We start from the raw sequence: 16,805 nt of genomic DNA, 5'->3' as shown, positions 1-16,805 counted from the left end.
AAGTAAATCAAACACAAATCATCTTTTGAAAATAATAATGTTGATGCAACTTTTCAGAAATTGAATTTTTTCAGAAGTTTCAGCTGCGTATTGTTTATAAATAAAGTATTGTTTTTAAAATTGTTTTTTACATTACATTTAAATTGCTTGTTAAAAAAAACAAAGTCCATTTTAAGTTAAGTGGAAGATTGGAAAAACTTTTGGTATTCATATGATTATTTCTGAAGTTCTTAAAAAATCCTCTTTGTGAACAGTATTGGTAGACCTGGGTGCTTTGATAACACTATGTTTCCATAGGACAAGAAAATTATCATATGTGTGGAATTCAGGAGATAGAATAAACTGGTCCAAGCTTTACTTTTTGCATTTGAAGTGTGTACTAATGCTCTTTGTTTATTTCTTTGTTTTTAAAAAGTGTGATTTTTGGTGCACTTTAAATCACAAAACTGAAGTAGCATTTGGATGATTGAGTGACGTCAGTGAGTGTTCTCTTATTTGAACTGCTGATGTAACAATGATTGATATATCCACTGTACAATAAAATCTTTTGGTTTTATTTAAAGAATTCTATGACTGCACTTATTGTAGCAGTGAAGGGTGGCTATACTGACTCAGTAAAAGAAATACTGAAAAGGAACCCAAATGTAAACCTAACAGATAAAGATGGCAATACAGCTTTGATGATTGCATCAAAGGAGGGACATACTGAAATTGTGCAGGATCTTCTTGATGCTGGAACTTACGTGAACATTCCTGACAGAGTGAGTCAATTTTCATCATAATTATAATTTTTTATATATATAGTTTATGTTTAAGTACCAGTATATGCAGATTTGTAAATATGTGATTTTTCTGGCTTTCTAATTTTTCTGCCATCTAGGGGTATTTTTGTGTATTGCTCTTTTACAAGTACGTTAAGTGGTAAATGTTGCTTTGTGACGGTAAAGGATAAACAATACTGCCCACAATGTGAATCTGCTTGCTGGCAGCTCAGGATTTTATTTGGTTACTCATACAGGTGCTTTGGACTGTCTGCAGTGCCCTCTTGATAGGGAGGTGTTTCTGAAGTGTCAGAGACAGGTCAAGCACTGCAGCCTTGAGGCTGTAGTTGGTTAGATACCTAAACTTAGACGTCTCTATCAGGGTCAGTGACTTAGTTCAGAGAGGTAATATGTTTTTGATGCTGCTTAAGTTGGATTGCATGGGGTTGCAGAAAATAGAGGAAAACTTCCTAATACTTGCTTCATAAATCTAAAATGATTTTTGGATGCATTTTCCTGTATTTCAAATGTCAGTGCATTTCTTAGATGGCAGTGTACTGAGCTACAATCATGTCACAACAAATTTGACCTCAGGCACATATGAAAGCAAACTTAAAATATTTAAGAAAATACATTGCAATCCCTCTTAACACCTCTTTTGCCACAATTTTCTACATCAGTCTACATTTCTGTGCTTTCAGGAAGGAGAAATTACAACTTTCAGCACAGCTGACTGCGTTCCAAAAACACACCAAACAATGAGTACTCTTAGTTTCAGATGCTAGAGTAGGTTTTGATAAAGAAAGTTTCTTGGTTTGCAGCGAAGTATGTAATGACTGATTGATGGGGCATTTCCTACTGCTGAGTTCTCTGAGTTCCACACCTGTGATTTTGCTATACTTTCATTTATTTTTCTTGTTTCATCCTAAAAGGAATACTAGGCAGTTTCAGGAGTAAAAGGTAATTTCTGAAATTCTGGCATGTCCTTAAGTGTGTTAAAATCAGAAGCGTTAAGCACAACTGTATAACTTGTTTTATATATATGCAACTCCATTTACCACACCAAAATAGTTTTTATTTTGATCTGAGATGAAATCAGCCTTTTTCTTTTTTTCTTTATAATAGCATAGTGTATGTAAACAAGATAGCAGTCAAATATGCAGAAAAAAAACCCCCATAAATTTATTTAAAATTCTTGAGGAGCTTTTGTCAGCTGTGAAACATCTCAGAGAGACAGACAATATTCTTGTTCGATTGTAAGTAGGTTATTACTATGAGTGTTTGGTCTTCCTGGTTGGCTTTTTTCATATTTATTGTTAATTTATGCTGGGTTTTTTAAGATAGTGATTTACGCTAGACCTATTTATGGAATGTTTATTTTCCTGAAAAAATTGAATAATTGAAAAAAAATAAAGTCAAGAATTTTTTCTATTATATACCCATTTTTTCAGAGATAGTTCTATTTTCTGTATCTTTCTTTTTTAAAATGAGTGGAGATTTCTTAATGTAAATAGGTATCGTGCATATTTGGAAGCTATAATTCATTCTCTATTGCACTTCTTGTTGGTAAATAATGTTAATTCATGTTCAATATTATTTCACAATTTTTTTAGAGTGGAGATACAGTGTTGATTGGGGCTGTTAGAGGTGGTCACGTTGAAATTGTGAGGGCCCTGCTCCATAAATACGCTGATATAGATATCAGAGGTCAGGTAAGTACAACAATGTAAATGTTACAGTACTTCTTAAATAGGATGTGAACTTTATACCAAACAATTATACTGTGTTCCTGAAAAATGAGCTTTAAAGTTTGCTCTGTCTACTCTGTAGGAAATTCAAATTCTATCAAGCAGTAAAATACATCATGTTGCTGTGCAGGTTATAAAATATAAGATACATGTAATTGTAATGGCTTGTTAAGCACAGTTTTTTCACTTAATTGCATAATGGTTGAAAAGTAAAAGATGTAAACTGAACTTCATCTGCACTACTGAACAATTTAGAATAATGACATACTTTAAAAGATGCAATATAATGATTTTAATCATATTTTAAGTAGAATATCAATGAAATTTTATGCACCAGAGATTATATCTGTTGTCAGAGTAATTCGGTCACTGTGCTTGGTTGGTTCATCTCCACCAATTTTCTGTGTTGCTTTCTGTTAAAAAAATTGTTAGTGATTTCCATGTTTTCTACCTACCCCTTGTTTCTTTTTTGTCCTTTGATTAAGGTATTAGTTTTACTCTTCTACTGGAAGCTCTCTCATTCAGCATGGTACTTGTTTTTGTTACATTCAACTTGCTTTCTTTTGCTTGAAGCTATTCAAATCACTCTGCTTTGTTGGCACATGGGTTCTGCCAAGTTGGTACATGAAATTAACTAGTCACTGAGAGCTGCAAAGGTTCAGTGCCTGTTGCTGCTGCAGAGTGTCTCTGAGAAGCCAACAAGTTTATATTCTCAAAAAAAAGTAGCATTTGGATCTCTTCCTCTAACCTGACATTGGCAACCTGTGTGTCTTGGCTTCTGGCTGTGACATGGGTTTGAAAATCTGAAGCTTTTCAACATCTCGCTATGACTGAAGCAAAACAGAAACAGCAGGAGGGTGCAATGTCTTTGGTAGCAGGGAAGCTTGTGACTTCTGGCAGTGTGAGGTTGCTTGAGTGGCAATTTGCAGTGGTTGATCTAGAGAATACTTCTGTGGCCTTACAGGCGGCACAGCAGGAGTCACTATCATCAGAGCAACAATTTTGGCTCTGCGCTTCAGATCATAGTTTAGGACTAGCAGTATCAAAATTGGAGATGAATGCTCCTTCCCTGTTGGGAGCAACTTCCCTGCTGTTCGGCACTGCAGCACCTGCGTGCTGGCCTGTTCTGGGGAGATCTGTTGACTGCCCAAATTCGTGATGTTTCAGGAATATTGCTGAGTCTTGACCCAGCCTTCCAGTGATCGTGTTCCTTGCTGATCATTCATTGATATGGTTGCTAGCCGGCGGATGCCTTCAGCAGAAAGAACATGACTAAAAGGCCCTTGACACTGGGTATTGGGGCAGGTGAGGGCTCAGGTGGTGTTTCCCTCAACTCTTCAGGGAGGGGGAAGAACCCAGCTGGAGCACCTGGCTGTGTAGCTGATTTACAGCTCAGGCTGATGTCTTGGAAGCCAGCTCACTGAAGGACAGAGAAGATGAAACTCAAGTGATTGGAGAGGAAAGAAATCTTAGTGACTGGGCTTAAACTGTTGAGAAAGGTTTTAAACTCAGTTTGCTGTGAAGCCCATGAGTGGAAGAGAAAGAACTGCAAATGAAAGAAGCAGGCAAGATAGAAGGCTGCAAGGGACACTTTGACATTCCTGCTTAGAAGCTGGTGTGTGTTCAGAGGCTATTCTTAAATGTCTCTACACAAATATGCATCAAACAGAAAGAGTCACAGTGCAGTCACTAGGCTACAGAAAGATTGACTTTCTGGGGTAGCACACATCACTGGGGGGAAAAAAAGATGAGAGAAGCAGATTTGTGGCTGTGAACCTTCCCCTAAGTTTACTGATAAAATGTCTGCCTGATCAGCATTCTGGAACTTTGTGTTGACTTTCTTGTCCATCTACTTTTACAGCTTCCCAGCTTCCACAGCCTCTGAAAAAAAGTTGGTTTATTTCATTAGATAATTTCTATATTTGAGTTAGAACTGAATATTTACATGCAGTTTCAGAAACTTTTTCAAGACAGGTTGAGTCCACTTGGATTGTTAAAGCTCTTAATATATTTCGCACAGGTTTTCAAAATAGATTTATATTCCCTAGCCAAATTTGCATCCTCTGCTCTAAATTCTTCTGTTGTGCCAATTAGATTTACTGAACTTTCCCTTTGCCTTTAAAAATTGCTGTATTATATGCAATTTTCAGTATATAGCGGTTGTACATTAAATACTGTTTTTGAAATTAATCCAACTAAATGAAAATACTGTTTGTGTTTAATACTGTTTTTTTTAGGACAATAAAACTGCCTTATATTGGGCAGTTGAGAAGGGAAATGCTACAATGGTGAGGGATATCTTGCAATGCAACCCTGATACTGAGACATGTACCAAGGTAACAATTAGAATTTTAATTGAATTGCTTTTTTTAACATCTGTTCTTTTCTCAGCTCTTGTGTGATGTGAAGATCATACCACATTCAGTTTTTGTGAAGTGTTGGTACCTTGAACACTTAAATTTTTTTTGTGAAATAAGGCTTCTCAGCAATAGTAGTGTTCCCTCTGTTGATAAATATAATTTGCTGTTAAATAGCAAATAGGGATAGCAGGGGACATGTGGATTCTTTACCTCAGCATCGTTGACATGACCAGGAATAAGGAGTAAAGAGCAGGTGCTACTGGAAACTGAGGAAAGAGGTTTCTGATACTACTAGGCGTGAGTTCAGGCATGTGCAACAGTAAGGAAAAAAATAAGAGAAATAGTTGGCACATCATTGAAATATTTTCAGATATCTTGTATTATATCTGAATTTTGTCTTTCTCTATTTGACACTGTTATTGACAGAAATGTATTTTGTTCTTTGATTCTAGTCAATCTGGAAAACTGGGTCTGGGATACTTTTTCACAGACATAGGTGCTAAAGTGTTGTTGCTTGCACAGTAGCACATTTAATTATCTTAATTTTTTTTTGTTTTAATTTGTTACCCAATCATTGTTTTTTCTTCTTGGTTTTGGGGGTATGGAGATCTTTATATTAGTTCTACTTTTCCATTTTAGGATGGAGAAACACCACTTATAAAGGCAACCAAGATGAGAAATATTGAAATAGTAGAGCTTCTTCTGGATAAAGGAGCTAAGGTCTCTGCTGTAGACAAGGTAAAGAATATTTGTTTGTTTACTTTAGTATATTTAATCATTTTAGTTTTGCAGCAGGATTTTGGAGAGAGCTGTCGAACTTAATACAGAATGCTAATACAGAAGCAGAATGACAATTTCCCATATGCTTAAATAGATAATTAAATTAAATAGACTAATTAAATAGACAATAAGACTTAAATGCTTAGTCTCATATGTTTAATAATTCAATAGATAAGAACACTTAAGTGTATATTTGTTTCCACCATTAGTATATTGTTGGGTTTTGGTTTGCTCTTAATTACTTGAAAAAAGAATCCAGGCGAGGAATAAAACTTCAACAGATAAAACAGCTAATTCTTAGTACACTTGAAGAAGACCAAAGAGAATGGTTGTAATTTGTCACTAATGTTAGTTTTTGATTAATAGACATTAAACTAAAGGATGCCAAGGACAAATACAGCTGGTTATTGCTGTCTTCTTATGAATTACCTACTTTGACTGCAAACCTCTTAAATACAGGAACATTTATTTGGTGCTTTTTTAATCTCTTATTTAGGGTGAATAAGTAATTATATTGATTTGATGCAATAAGAAAGCTTTTTCTGGGAAGTTTTTGGGGAAGTCTGAGCAGACATTGAAACAATTCTAACAAACACTAGCTCTTGTTCCAAACAAGTCTCCTGTTTTTCCCTGAGTTTGCCTGGAGACATCTGTTTCTACACAGGATGTCAGGATGTAGACATCCTGAGTTTGCCTGTAGACATTTGTTTCTACACAGAGACTACAGTTTTCATGAACTTCAGGATATTAATAAGCATTTAAGAAAGAAGGCAGTGTCTGAGGTTTAGCATTCTAAGATCTGCTTTTTCACATGTCTTCTCTGAAACATTTGTAATGCTTTTTCAAGGGGAAAAATGCTTGCTGTAAGGCACTGATGCTTTTGAAAGTGCCCTAAGATTTATTTCAAGGAAATAATGCTTCTGAAGTGTTGAACATATAGTCTGTCTATAATCTTAGGAATTCATGTTAGATATTACTAGCTTTATTACTTAATTGCAGAAAGGAGATACTCCACTTCACATTGCTATTCGTGGAAGAAGCCGTAAACTTGCTGAATTACTCTTAAGAAATCCAAAAGATGGTCGATTGCTTTATAGACCCAACAAGACAGGAGAAACTCCTTACAATATTGACTGTAGTCACCAGAAGAGTATTTTAACACAGATATTTGGTGCCAGTAAGTATAAGTATTTTTTTGTAAATCACTCGTATATTGATGATCCAGTTTATTCAATTATGTATTGAAAGGTGACTACCGATTTTTTAATGTTTTAATGTTGCACCTAACTGGAAGGCTTAAAAATAATCAGTTGGGGGAAAACCCCATCACTCTAAAAGTGTGGCAAAGGTAAAATAACCTTTTATTTTGACTTTAGATGTTGGATGCTACATGACTTCTGTTGATCATTTTGTTTTTATTTTGATCTTGCTTGTGTGGGAATTACTTTCTTTGACATCCTCTAGTTTGGGGTTTTGAATCTTGTAGTAGACTTTAATAGTTGTGATAATTATATATAATTTATGTGGATGATTTAAAATTCCTTTGAACAGGAATGTACAAAGAATAACAGCTGTTATATGGCAGGAGTATATATACAAATATGGGTGAACATGTAATTACTTTATGTATGAAAATTGTTATACTGAAGAGCTTTCTTAGAGCAAAGTTGTGTAGCACAAGTACTTGTGTTGCAGGACACTTGTCTCCCACTGAATCTGATGGTGACATGCTGGGCTATGATCTGTACAGCAGCGCTTTGGCTGATATTCTGAGTGAACCAACCATGCAGCCACCCATCTGTGTAGGCTTGTATGCACAGTGGGGAAGTGGAAAATCTTTCCTGCTTAAGAAACTGGAAGGTAAAAGCTTGATTTAGTCTTTTCAGTACTTACAATCTATCTATGAAAAGCATCACATTGGAGTTACTAGTTTTTGTGAGGGTCCCTGTAAAGTTGTACCTGGTCTCTGTTTCTGTGATGAAAGGATTTAAATTTTACTGTGGTCAGTTCATCCATAGATTGTTTTGTTCATTATACAATGTCAAGACAGCCTTTCAGTGCATCTGTCTATTTTTCTGTGAATTTCCTGCACCAGCGAATCTACCCTTTAGGTACTGCAGAAAGTCTGGCTGCCAAAATATGCCTTGCTGGGCTTGTATGTGTATCAGATCAGGTTCAGACCTCTTCTGCTGCAGCATTTATTTATTGTGCATCCTATGTGTCTTTTTCTTTTTAATGCTTAAGAACAATTATCAGGCTATTAATATTTTATTCTCTGTAGTGTATGTTCTTTGCATCTAGTTTTCTTCCCCTTTCCTGTTTCTTATTTTGAGTTTTTTTGAACTTCCTGAAATGACCGAGGAAAGCAAATGTGGTACATGAAATGAATCAATATTTTTCCTGGTGGATATAGGCATCTTATTTAGTTTTAGCATTTTCTTATGAAGGGTGGTTTTCTGAGATGTTTCAATATAATTCAAAATAGTTCTACCAAATCTTGGTGTTTCTTACTTTCTGTGATTTCTCTATTAGCCAAAATGGCATCTCTGCATTCATTTTTTTCACCTGCTGTTCCATGTCATAAACAAAAAGCGTATGTATTTTGACTGTGATATTTGTTGCTGATGAGCTCTTACATTTCTAAAACACTTTCTCAGTGTTTTCTTCCTGTTCCTCATTCCTGTTTTTATTCTGGACAGTGTGTCTATTATTACATATCCCGTAGAGCCAAGATAAGTTCCTTCAGGAATTCCTGTTTTAGTAAATAAAAATCAACAAAGAGAAATAATACTACAGCTTTCACATTATACTCTTATATCTGACTGTTTGAGGAACACAGTCCATGTTTCAGTGATGGAGATTTTGGGGGTTGGCTGAGGTTTTTTGACAGATATGGTGGATTTATTTTTCTTAGTGTCATAAAATACATTTTACACTTTTGCAGAAGGATTGGAAATGGCATGACTTTTAATATGCTTTCAAAAGTAGAAAATCTGCAGCAAGGAGTCTGGGTATTGTGTATTTAAATATTGTATGAAATATTTTCATTCATTGCACAGATGAGAACTTAAGGTTTTGTACTGATGTTTGAAGAAGAATTCAAGTATCATTGTCTTTTTTTTGATCAATAATTGGGATAAGTTATACAGTCGGATGAAAAAGTTCTTTTCAAAATGATCTGTTCTTTAGTGACTTAATATGTTAACTTATCTTTGTGTTTTTGTTTTAGATGAAATGAAAACTTTTGCAGGACAACAGATTGAACCTCTGTTTCAGTTCTCCTGGCTTGTTGTATTCCTCACGCTTTTGCTGTGTGGAGGTTTGGGTTTATTGCTTGCTTTCACTGTGGACGCAAAGCTTGGAATAGCAGTGTCACTCAGCTTATTAGCTGCTCTCTACATTTTCTTTAGTAAGTCTTACATGGAATTCATTAAGGTTTTTATCTATTTTTGGGATTAAATATTGCTTTGTAGATATGCTTTGCCATTCAGAAAAAATACTAAATGGTTGTGTAGACAATATGGCCCCTTCGGACCTTTTGTTTTGTGTGTAATTTGTGAGAGGGCATTCTTGAGAACAAAGAAGGATTTTGTTTATTAATTTCATTGTGTTACTCTTACCTTCTCATTTTTAGCCTAACTGCTGAAAGTTTATAACTTCTTTTACAGAACTCCATACTTTATTTGTTCAAACTTTGTGATTTTTTCAGCTGTCAATGTTGACTAAATTAAAACCATGATATCTTTTTAATATTTTAGCTGTAATTTACTTTGGTGGCCGGAGAGAAGGGGAGAGATGGAACTGGGCCTGGGTGTTAAGTACAAGGTTGGCAAGACATGTTGGATATTTAGAGTTGCTTCTCAAACTCATGTTTGTGAACCCACCAGAACTACCAGAGCAAACCACTAAAGCTTTACCTGTCAGGTTAGCTATTTCATTTATTTACTCTTGAATAAATCAGTTGGGCTCACTCTGATACTTCTCAAACTGTGCGTATTAATGTGCGCGTTTAGCTTCATATGAAAAGTTATTGAGATTCTTGTTAGAAAAACAGTAGCTCTAGAAGATCATAAACTTTTCAGTGTGAAGAAGATAGGAGTGTTTTCAAGGAAAACTATCTGCCAAAGTTGGTGAAAGTGCTTTTTAGAATTAGGGGTTTTGGCTATTGTACTAATGAAAATTCATACCAGATAAAATAAGAATTTATGTATGTTGTATATTATCTATGTTTAATGCTTGTTCCATTGATTGCTTCTGCTAAGGTTTGGGGTTTTTTTCCTCCCTGTAAGTAGAGCATCAGACTGTTCAAAGATTCTAGTTTACCTGAAAACAAGAAAATTTATGCTGTGTGTTTGAAAATTTAATTTACTTCTATTGCTTAAAGACTTATATTTTAGCCTCTTGGTGCTTTTATGTGATCTATTGTTTCTGTATTTTTTCTAATCCTCTATAAATATTTGAAAATAGATCAGAATGCAGTTTTGAAAATATTTGTCAGTATTATGGTTTGGCATCATAAAGATATTTTCATGTTTTTACTGTCATCTGAGGTACTATTAGTTATGTGACAATTTTTATCTTTTAAAGAAATCAGTAGTATAGGAAATCAGTTTAGTATAGGAAGTGGGGCAAAGAAGAGGTTGATAAATGGGGAAGTAGTTAAATTCCATGTAGATTTTAAAAAAAATTAAAGTATTTTACATTTTGTACCACTTAAAAAAACTTTTAACTACAGAGATGCAGCAAGACTTTTGTTTTAGTTGCCAGAAAATATTTAAAGTTTTCTGAAGTATACAAAATACATGTTTTTTCTCTTTCAGATTTTTGTTTACAGACTACAATAGACTGTCCAGTGTAGGTGGAGAGACTTCACTGGCTGAGATGATTGCTACCCTCTCTGATGCATGTGAAAGGGAATTTGGTTTCCTAGCAACAAGGCTATTTCGAGTTTTCAAGACAGAAGATACACAAGGTTGTTGGTTTTTTTTTTACCTGAATGACAATTCCAATTATTGCATTTCAGTGCACTGTTACCAGGGCTTGTGTTTTTTTGCATTATAAGCTCTTTTTAGAAACTGTTGTAGCCATGCAGAAATTTGTAGAGAAGGGGAAACTCTTTGTTTGGAAGAGAAAAAATGCCCCATTTTATTTGCTAATCTTGATTTTATTAATATAATAAAGGAATATCTCCTGTGAAGTATGGTTTTTGAGAAATGTCAATGGAAATGTATATGTATATTACATCCTTATAGATGCAGCATATTTCCATAGCAATTAAGTCTATGTGTCTGAGTCAGATAAAGGGAAATGTACGTTTTTGTGTATTGCTATGAGAGGTTTGTTTAGTTTATTAGATTTTAATTTAGAGCTTTTATGAGTGGCCACTACTTATTATTGGAAATAATAAAAGTATAGGACATGTTGATCCAATCCTATAAATTGCTGTGATTAGTACTAGTAAGATGGGATGAAATGTACCTTGATCCTACAAGCTTTTTCATTCTGTTTCATCTGTAGGTTTCTAGAAAAAGAAATACGCAGAGTAGAGTATGATATTGTGAAGGAGTACTAGAGCTTAACTTTCAATTAATTGAGGATTTATTTGTACTTTAAGTTTAGTATGTGTCAGTTATTTCTCATTTCTTTTTGTCCACAAATTGAGGAATCTGTCACCTCTTACAAAGGTGTTTAGTCTCTTAGGTGTTTCGAAATATTTAGATTCTTGTGTCCTGCAGAGGCTGGAAATAACACAGTATGTTTGCTATGTTCAGCTGTGTGCTGAACACAACTTATTCCTCATCGTTCTTTTTCAAATTCACTAAGTGTTCTTTATGAAAGAGATGTGTGGATTTTTTCACTCTTCTTTTCCATGTTAGGTTCTGCAGTTCCTCTCCTTAATCTCAGTGAAACAGCTTTCATGATGCTGTAATCTCTCCTGAAGTTGTCTTGGGAATGGCTGTCTTCTTGTGATTATTTGCAGTAATCATATTTTCCCTTTCATTTGTAATTTTGTATTCACTTGTATTATTTGCTCTGTTGCCTTCCTGTGCTGTGTCTAATTATTTAATTGATTTTTAAAATATATTTTATCTATTTGATGATTTTGCACATTCTCTCCCTTTCTTGAGTTGTTTACAGGTCCAGGGTCATAGGTTTATTACCTCTAGATGTTCACAGAAATTCCATAGAGGTTTATTTTTAGCCTTCTGTATCTTAATTTTTGTTATGTCTGTAAACTTGCAGACACACCTCTTTCAATTGTCATGTCATTGTTCATGATATTTAAGTGTCTCTCTAATCCAGTTCTGTCTCTTTCTAGTAAGAGGATGCTTACATTTCTGCTTATGTCTAGAACTGAATCTAATTATATCTGAGCCATTCCCCTTCATTTCTTCTCTCTCACTTCTGTCATTATGCATTTCTGTTGCTTTGTCCTGCAGCACAATCCAGTGAGTCACTTATGTCAGCAATGTGACAAACCTTTGCAGCTCATACCTTGGTACAGAGAATGGTATGGGCCACATATAAACCTTGGGTATTTTTTCTACTTAGCATATTAAAAATTTTATTTTCCCGCTGCAGTTCAAATACTGATGTTTAGCTGTCATAATTTTACTTTAGATCATTGCTATTCTGTTCTTTGTTATCAACAAATGTGTCCAGAAGATAGCAATCTTCTAGATGTACCACTGGATCTGTATAGGTCCTAAAGGCAGAGACTGCTGCTTTGGAAAATGCTGTTTCTTTGGTCACTGATTTAACTGTATTAAGCTCCAACTGCAGTATTTGGTTCTTTCTTATCAGTGCACTTGAATTCAGGAGCTCTGTACTCTCCTGTGAGGCCCTTGTGAACTGCCCAAACCATATTTGCTGCAGTTTTCCTGTTCATGTGTGTTTTAGCATGCAAGAAAGGATGGCCTGAGGTTGCAGCTTGCAACTTTGGTTTAGTTCTTCAATGGTACTATTACTATTAGGTTATGTAAGTAACAGGTTCCAGTTTAAAACTGAGTAGTTCCTGTACTGTTGTCCTACAATTTATTTACATAAATAGACTTTACAAAGAGATGCTACAAAAGGGGTGATAGCACTGATACAAAATTGTCAATTCTATCTAGTGTGGATTTCTTGAAATGATGGAAATAAACTAAAGATTAAAGGAATATCTCTGCTTCGTAATTTCCAAGAATTTTGGCAAATAATAGATTTTTTTCTCCACTGGTTTCTGACTAGGTGGTAACACTGCAGTAAGCTTTTGTGCCAGTTAGTGTTTTATGAGATGTATGCAAGTTAATAGATTTTGCACTCACCTGTCATTACATTGTACATTAATTCTAACAGCAATACTTGTTTCCTAGGTAAAAAGAAATGGAAGAAAACTTGCTGCCTCCCATCCTTTGTGATTTTCCTGTTCATCTTGTCTTGCGTTGTTTCTGCGATCACCCTGTTGGCGATTTTTAATGTGGAGTCAGCCAACATGACAGTGAATGTTATTCTCATAACAGTGACCTGTATTGTTGGTTTGGCCTTTTTCTTGAATTGCCGCACATGGTGGCAGGTGATGGACTCAGTTTTGAATTCTCAGAGAAAACGTCTTCACAGTGCTGCCTCCAAGCTTCACAAGTTGAAAAGTGAGGGGTTCATGAAGGTGAGAGTTTATATGAATTGGACCTTAAAAGGAATGAAACAAACCCCCAAACATGGAGCATTATTAAATTGGGGCACCATTAATTTAATCAGGCCAAGTCTCACAACAGGAGAATGAGACTTGGTGAGTTTTTACTGAATGGAACACTTCTGTGCCAGTGGTAATTGTGCTTAGCATGTGAAATCCATCTGCTTGACGAATGTTGCATTTGGGGTTCCCGTTTTCAGATTTAGTTTTTGCTGGGAAGAAGATACTTAGAAAACAATTCTCAGTTACCATTATTTCGTAAAAGCTTACTTTAGATCATAAGATGAGAAAGAATAACTTTGAGAATCTTCTAAAGGTGTAAAAACAAGCCTAACTTTGTCTACAAGACCTCTTTGCCAAGAAAGGAATTATAGCACTGAAAGGGCATTCCAAAACACTCTATGTATTTAATGAAAAATGGTAGAAAAAACTATTGTTTCGCTGGCCTGTATCTATAAACTGATAATATACTCTTAGACTGTCATCAGATAATGCTATATGCTCCTATTTGAAAGTGAAATGTAGCGTCATGATTGTTAACTTTGTAGATTACAGCCAATGTGTTGTATAAAAATCTGTTGCACAAATACTTTTCATACGGTCATAGAATAGTTTGAGTTGAAAGGGACCTTTTAAAGGTCAGCCAGTGCAGCCTGACCTTGAATGTTTCCAAGGATGGGCATCCACAATTTCTCTGGGCAATCTGTACCAGTGTTTTACCATCTCATTTTAAACAAACTTCTTTCTTATATCTAACCTAAATTGACTATCTTTCAGTTTTTAAAACCATTCCCCCTTGTCCTCTTGCAAAAGGCCCTGCTAAAAAGTTTGTCTTACTGTTAACTTACAGGCCTCTTTAGGTACTAGAAAGCCACAATAAACATCTCCCCAGAATCTTATCATCTTCAGGCTCAATAATCCAAATTCTCTCAGCCTTTGATCACAGCAGAGGTGCTCCATCCCTCTAATCATCTTTGTGGCCTCCTCTGGACTTGCTCCAATACATTGGCGTCATTCCTGTGCTGAGAGGAGTGGAGAACTGGATGCAGGACTGCAAGTGGCGTCTCACTAGAGTGGAGCAGAGAGACAGAATCCCCTCCCTCACCTGCTGCCCACACTGCCTTTGATGCAGCCCAGGACATGTTTGGCTTTCTGGGCTGCAAGGACACATGGCTGGGTCATGTCCAGCCTCTCACCCAGAGCATCCCCCAAGTCCTTCTTGGCAGAGCTCCTCTGCATCTCTTCATCCCCCAGCCTGGATTGATACCGGGGATTCAGTACACAGGTGCAGGACCTTGCACTTGGCCTTGTTGAACCTCATGAACCCCCTTCTTGAGCTTGTCCAGGTCCCTCTGGATGGCATCCCATCCCTCAGGTGTCTCAACTGCAGCACTTACCTTGGTGTCATCTGCAAACTTGTTGAGGATGCATTTGATCCCTTCATTCATGTCATTAATGCAGATATTAAATAACACTGGTCCCAGTGTGGACCTCTGAGAGACAGCACTTATCACTGATGTTCGTTGGGACACTGAGCCATTGACCTTTGTTATTTTATGCATCTCTTGACAAGCTGGGTTCCAGCTGTGCCTTGGCCTTCCTCACCACATCCCATCACCATCCCTATACTCTTCCTAGCACACCTGTGTTTGCTTCCACTGCCTGTGCATTTACTTCTTGGTCTTTGGTTTGACCAGCAGGTCTCTACTCAGTGCAGCCAGCTTTTAGTCTTCCTTGCCAATTTTCTTGTAGCTGGGGATTACAGGCTTTTGTGTTCCATGGAAAGCATCCTTAAAAGATCTGCTGGCTGTGTTGTCCCTGTGAGCAGTTTTTCAGGGGATCTGGTCTCTTTGAAGAGCTAAAAGTTCACTTTCCTAAAATGCAGTGTGCTGAATTTACTTCTTACCTGATCCATATCCCTCAGGACTGCAAACTCCACCAGTGTGTGATCACTGCAGCCCAGGCTGCCTCCAAGCTTGACATCCCCAGTTAGCTCACTTACACTAATGACCATCAGGTCCAGTGTTGCTCCCCTTCTGGTAGGGCTTGTCTATTACCTAGCTGAATTCCAGCAATCTCCTGGATTGCTGACAGCTCCTGGGGCTACATTTCCAGTTGTTGGGGTCATCTAAGTTCCCCAGGAGGATGCAAGCCCATGAACATGATGCCTCCTGTAGCTGGGACACAAAGCCTTTGTCAGTGGGCCCCCCTTGATCAGACCTGTTACAGACACAAAACCCAAGGTGTCATTTATTGGTCTGGTCCTCACAAATTTTTATGCACTGGCTGCTTTTCAGAGGCATCTCTTTGTGATCACTCCATCTCTTGATGTAGAGGGCAACCTCTCCTCCCCTCCTTCCTCTCTTGTCCCATTTGAACAGCCTGCAGCCATCAATAGTTGCACTCCAGTCACAGGATTCATCCACCAAGTTTCTGGAATGGCAGCTAGGTCACAGCTTTCTAGCAGCACGGTGGCTTCCAGCCCCTCCTGTTAGTTGCCCAGTCTGTGTGCACTGAGGAAGAGGCACCTGAGCTGGGCTGTCAGCTGTGTCACCTTCTTAGAGGAACACCCTTTAATTCCTTTGAAGTATTTCAGTGGTGTTTCCCTGTTGGCTTCTGTTACCTCAGGACCCTCTGCCTCATCTCCATAAGACTTCCAAGTGTGCTCCAGTGTGGCCAGCACATCTCAGATGAGGGCCTTCACTAGCCCTGCATCCCTCTTACCTTGGTGTGTCATACCACAGTTTGTTGTGGGCAAGCCTGATATTATCCTCCTCCCTTGTCATATCTTGTTTAAAGCTGTGTCAATTAACCCTGCTGGCTCCTAGTCAAAGGCTCTCTTTGCCCTTTGAGAAAAGTGAATCCCTTCTGATGCCAGCATGCCTAGTGCCATGTTTTTGCAGCACAGAAGACCTGATTGTGTCTTGGTACTGTGTTTCTTGACAGTTGTTTGTTGAGCAGTATTTATCTGACATAGCTTCAGCCTTTAGGAGTTAGGTTCACCCTTTGCCATCAAAGGAGAGAAGTAGGTATTTCAGGAGAGTTGTTCATCTCATGTTTTATGTCATCTTATTGTGCACATTCTAATGAATCTACTGGTTAAGAGATCAGATTTTAATGTCTACCTGTTATCTGCTGAAGTTAGGAAAGGCAAATTCCACCTTTGTTTCTATGTTATGGTTTCTTGTTACATGTGTAACAATGTTGAAAAGCTTAACAAATCTTCAGACTGCATATCTTGAATAGCAATGACTGAATATTAGAGTAATGGCATAATGTGCTTGGCTGGAAGGCAGATAGAAAATCTTGCTGTACATTTTATGCAGAGCAATGTTTGAGGACTAGCTGAAGCTACAAATGCTCTTTTACTTACTTCTGAAATAATGCTTTACTGTGTATAAATATTATTTTCTTAAATAGCATTGTAATGGATTTTAAACAAGGATAGTTTGTTATATCAAAGCGGATTATATGTTTCTGCTGT

At 36.8% G+C, this 16,805-nt stretch overlaps 1 protein-coding gene across 3 annotated transcripts in view; it reads left to right on the top strand.

Annotated features, from left to right (window-relative positions):
• Positions 1 to 16,805, top strand: part of KIDINS220 (kinase D interacting substrate 220) — a 75,369-nt gene that overhangs the window by 16,692 nt on the left and 41,872 nt on the right. For all 3 annotated transcript variants that reach the window (XM_053938518.1, XM_053938517.1, XM_053938516.1), the window contains exons 8-17: positions 564 to 761; positions 2,375 to 2,473; positions 4,747 to 4,845; positions 5,509 to 5,607; positions 6,649 to 6,826; positions 7,345 to 7,509; positions 8,879 to 9,058; positions 9,408 to 9,573; positions 10,470 to 10,621; positions 13,005 to 13,294. In XM_053938518.1, coding sequence (XP_053794493.1) covers positions 564 to 761; positions 2,375 to 2,473; positions 4,747 to 4,845; positions 5,509 to 5,607; positions 6,649 to 6,826; positions 7,345 to 7,509; positions 8,879 to 9,058; positions 9,408 to 9,573; positions 10,470 to 10,621; positions 13,005 to 13,294 — 1,626 coding nt within the window. The remainder of the gene's footprint in view (positions 1 to 563; positions 762 to 2,374; positions 2,474 to 4,746; positions 4,846 to 5,508; positions 5,608 to 6,648; positions 6,827 to 7,344; positions 7,510 to 8,878; positions 9,059 to 9,407; positions 9,574 to 10,469; positions 10,622 to 13,004; positions 13,295 to 16,805) is intronic.

This window comes from Vidua chalybeata, chromosome 3, assembly GCF_026979565.1.
Source record: "Vidua chalybeata isolate OUT-0048 chromosome 3, bVidCha1 merged haplotype, whole genome shotgun sequence".
Lineage (NCBI taxonomy): Eukaryota > Metazoa > Chordata > Aves > Passeriformes > Viduidae > Vidua > Vidua chalybeata.
This window is presented reverse-complemented; position numbering and strand designations above follow the sequence as displayed.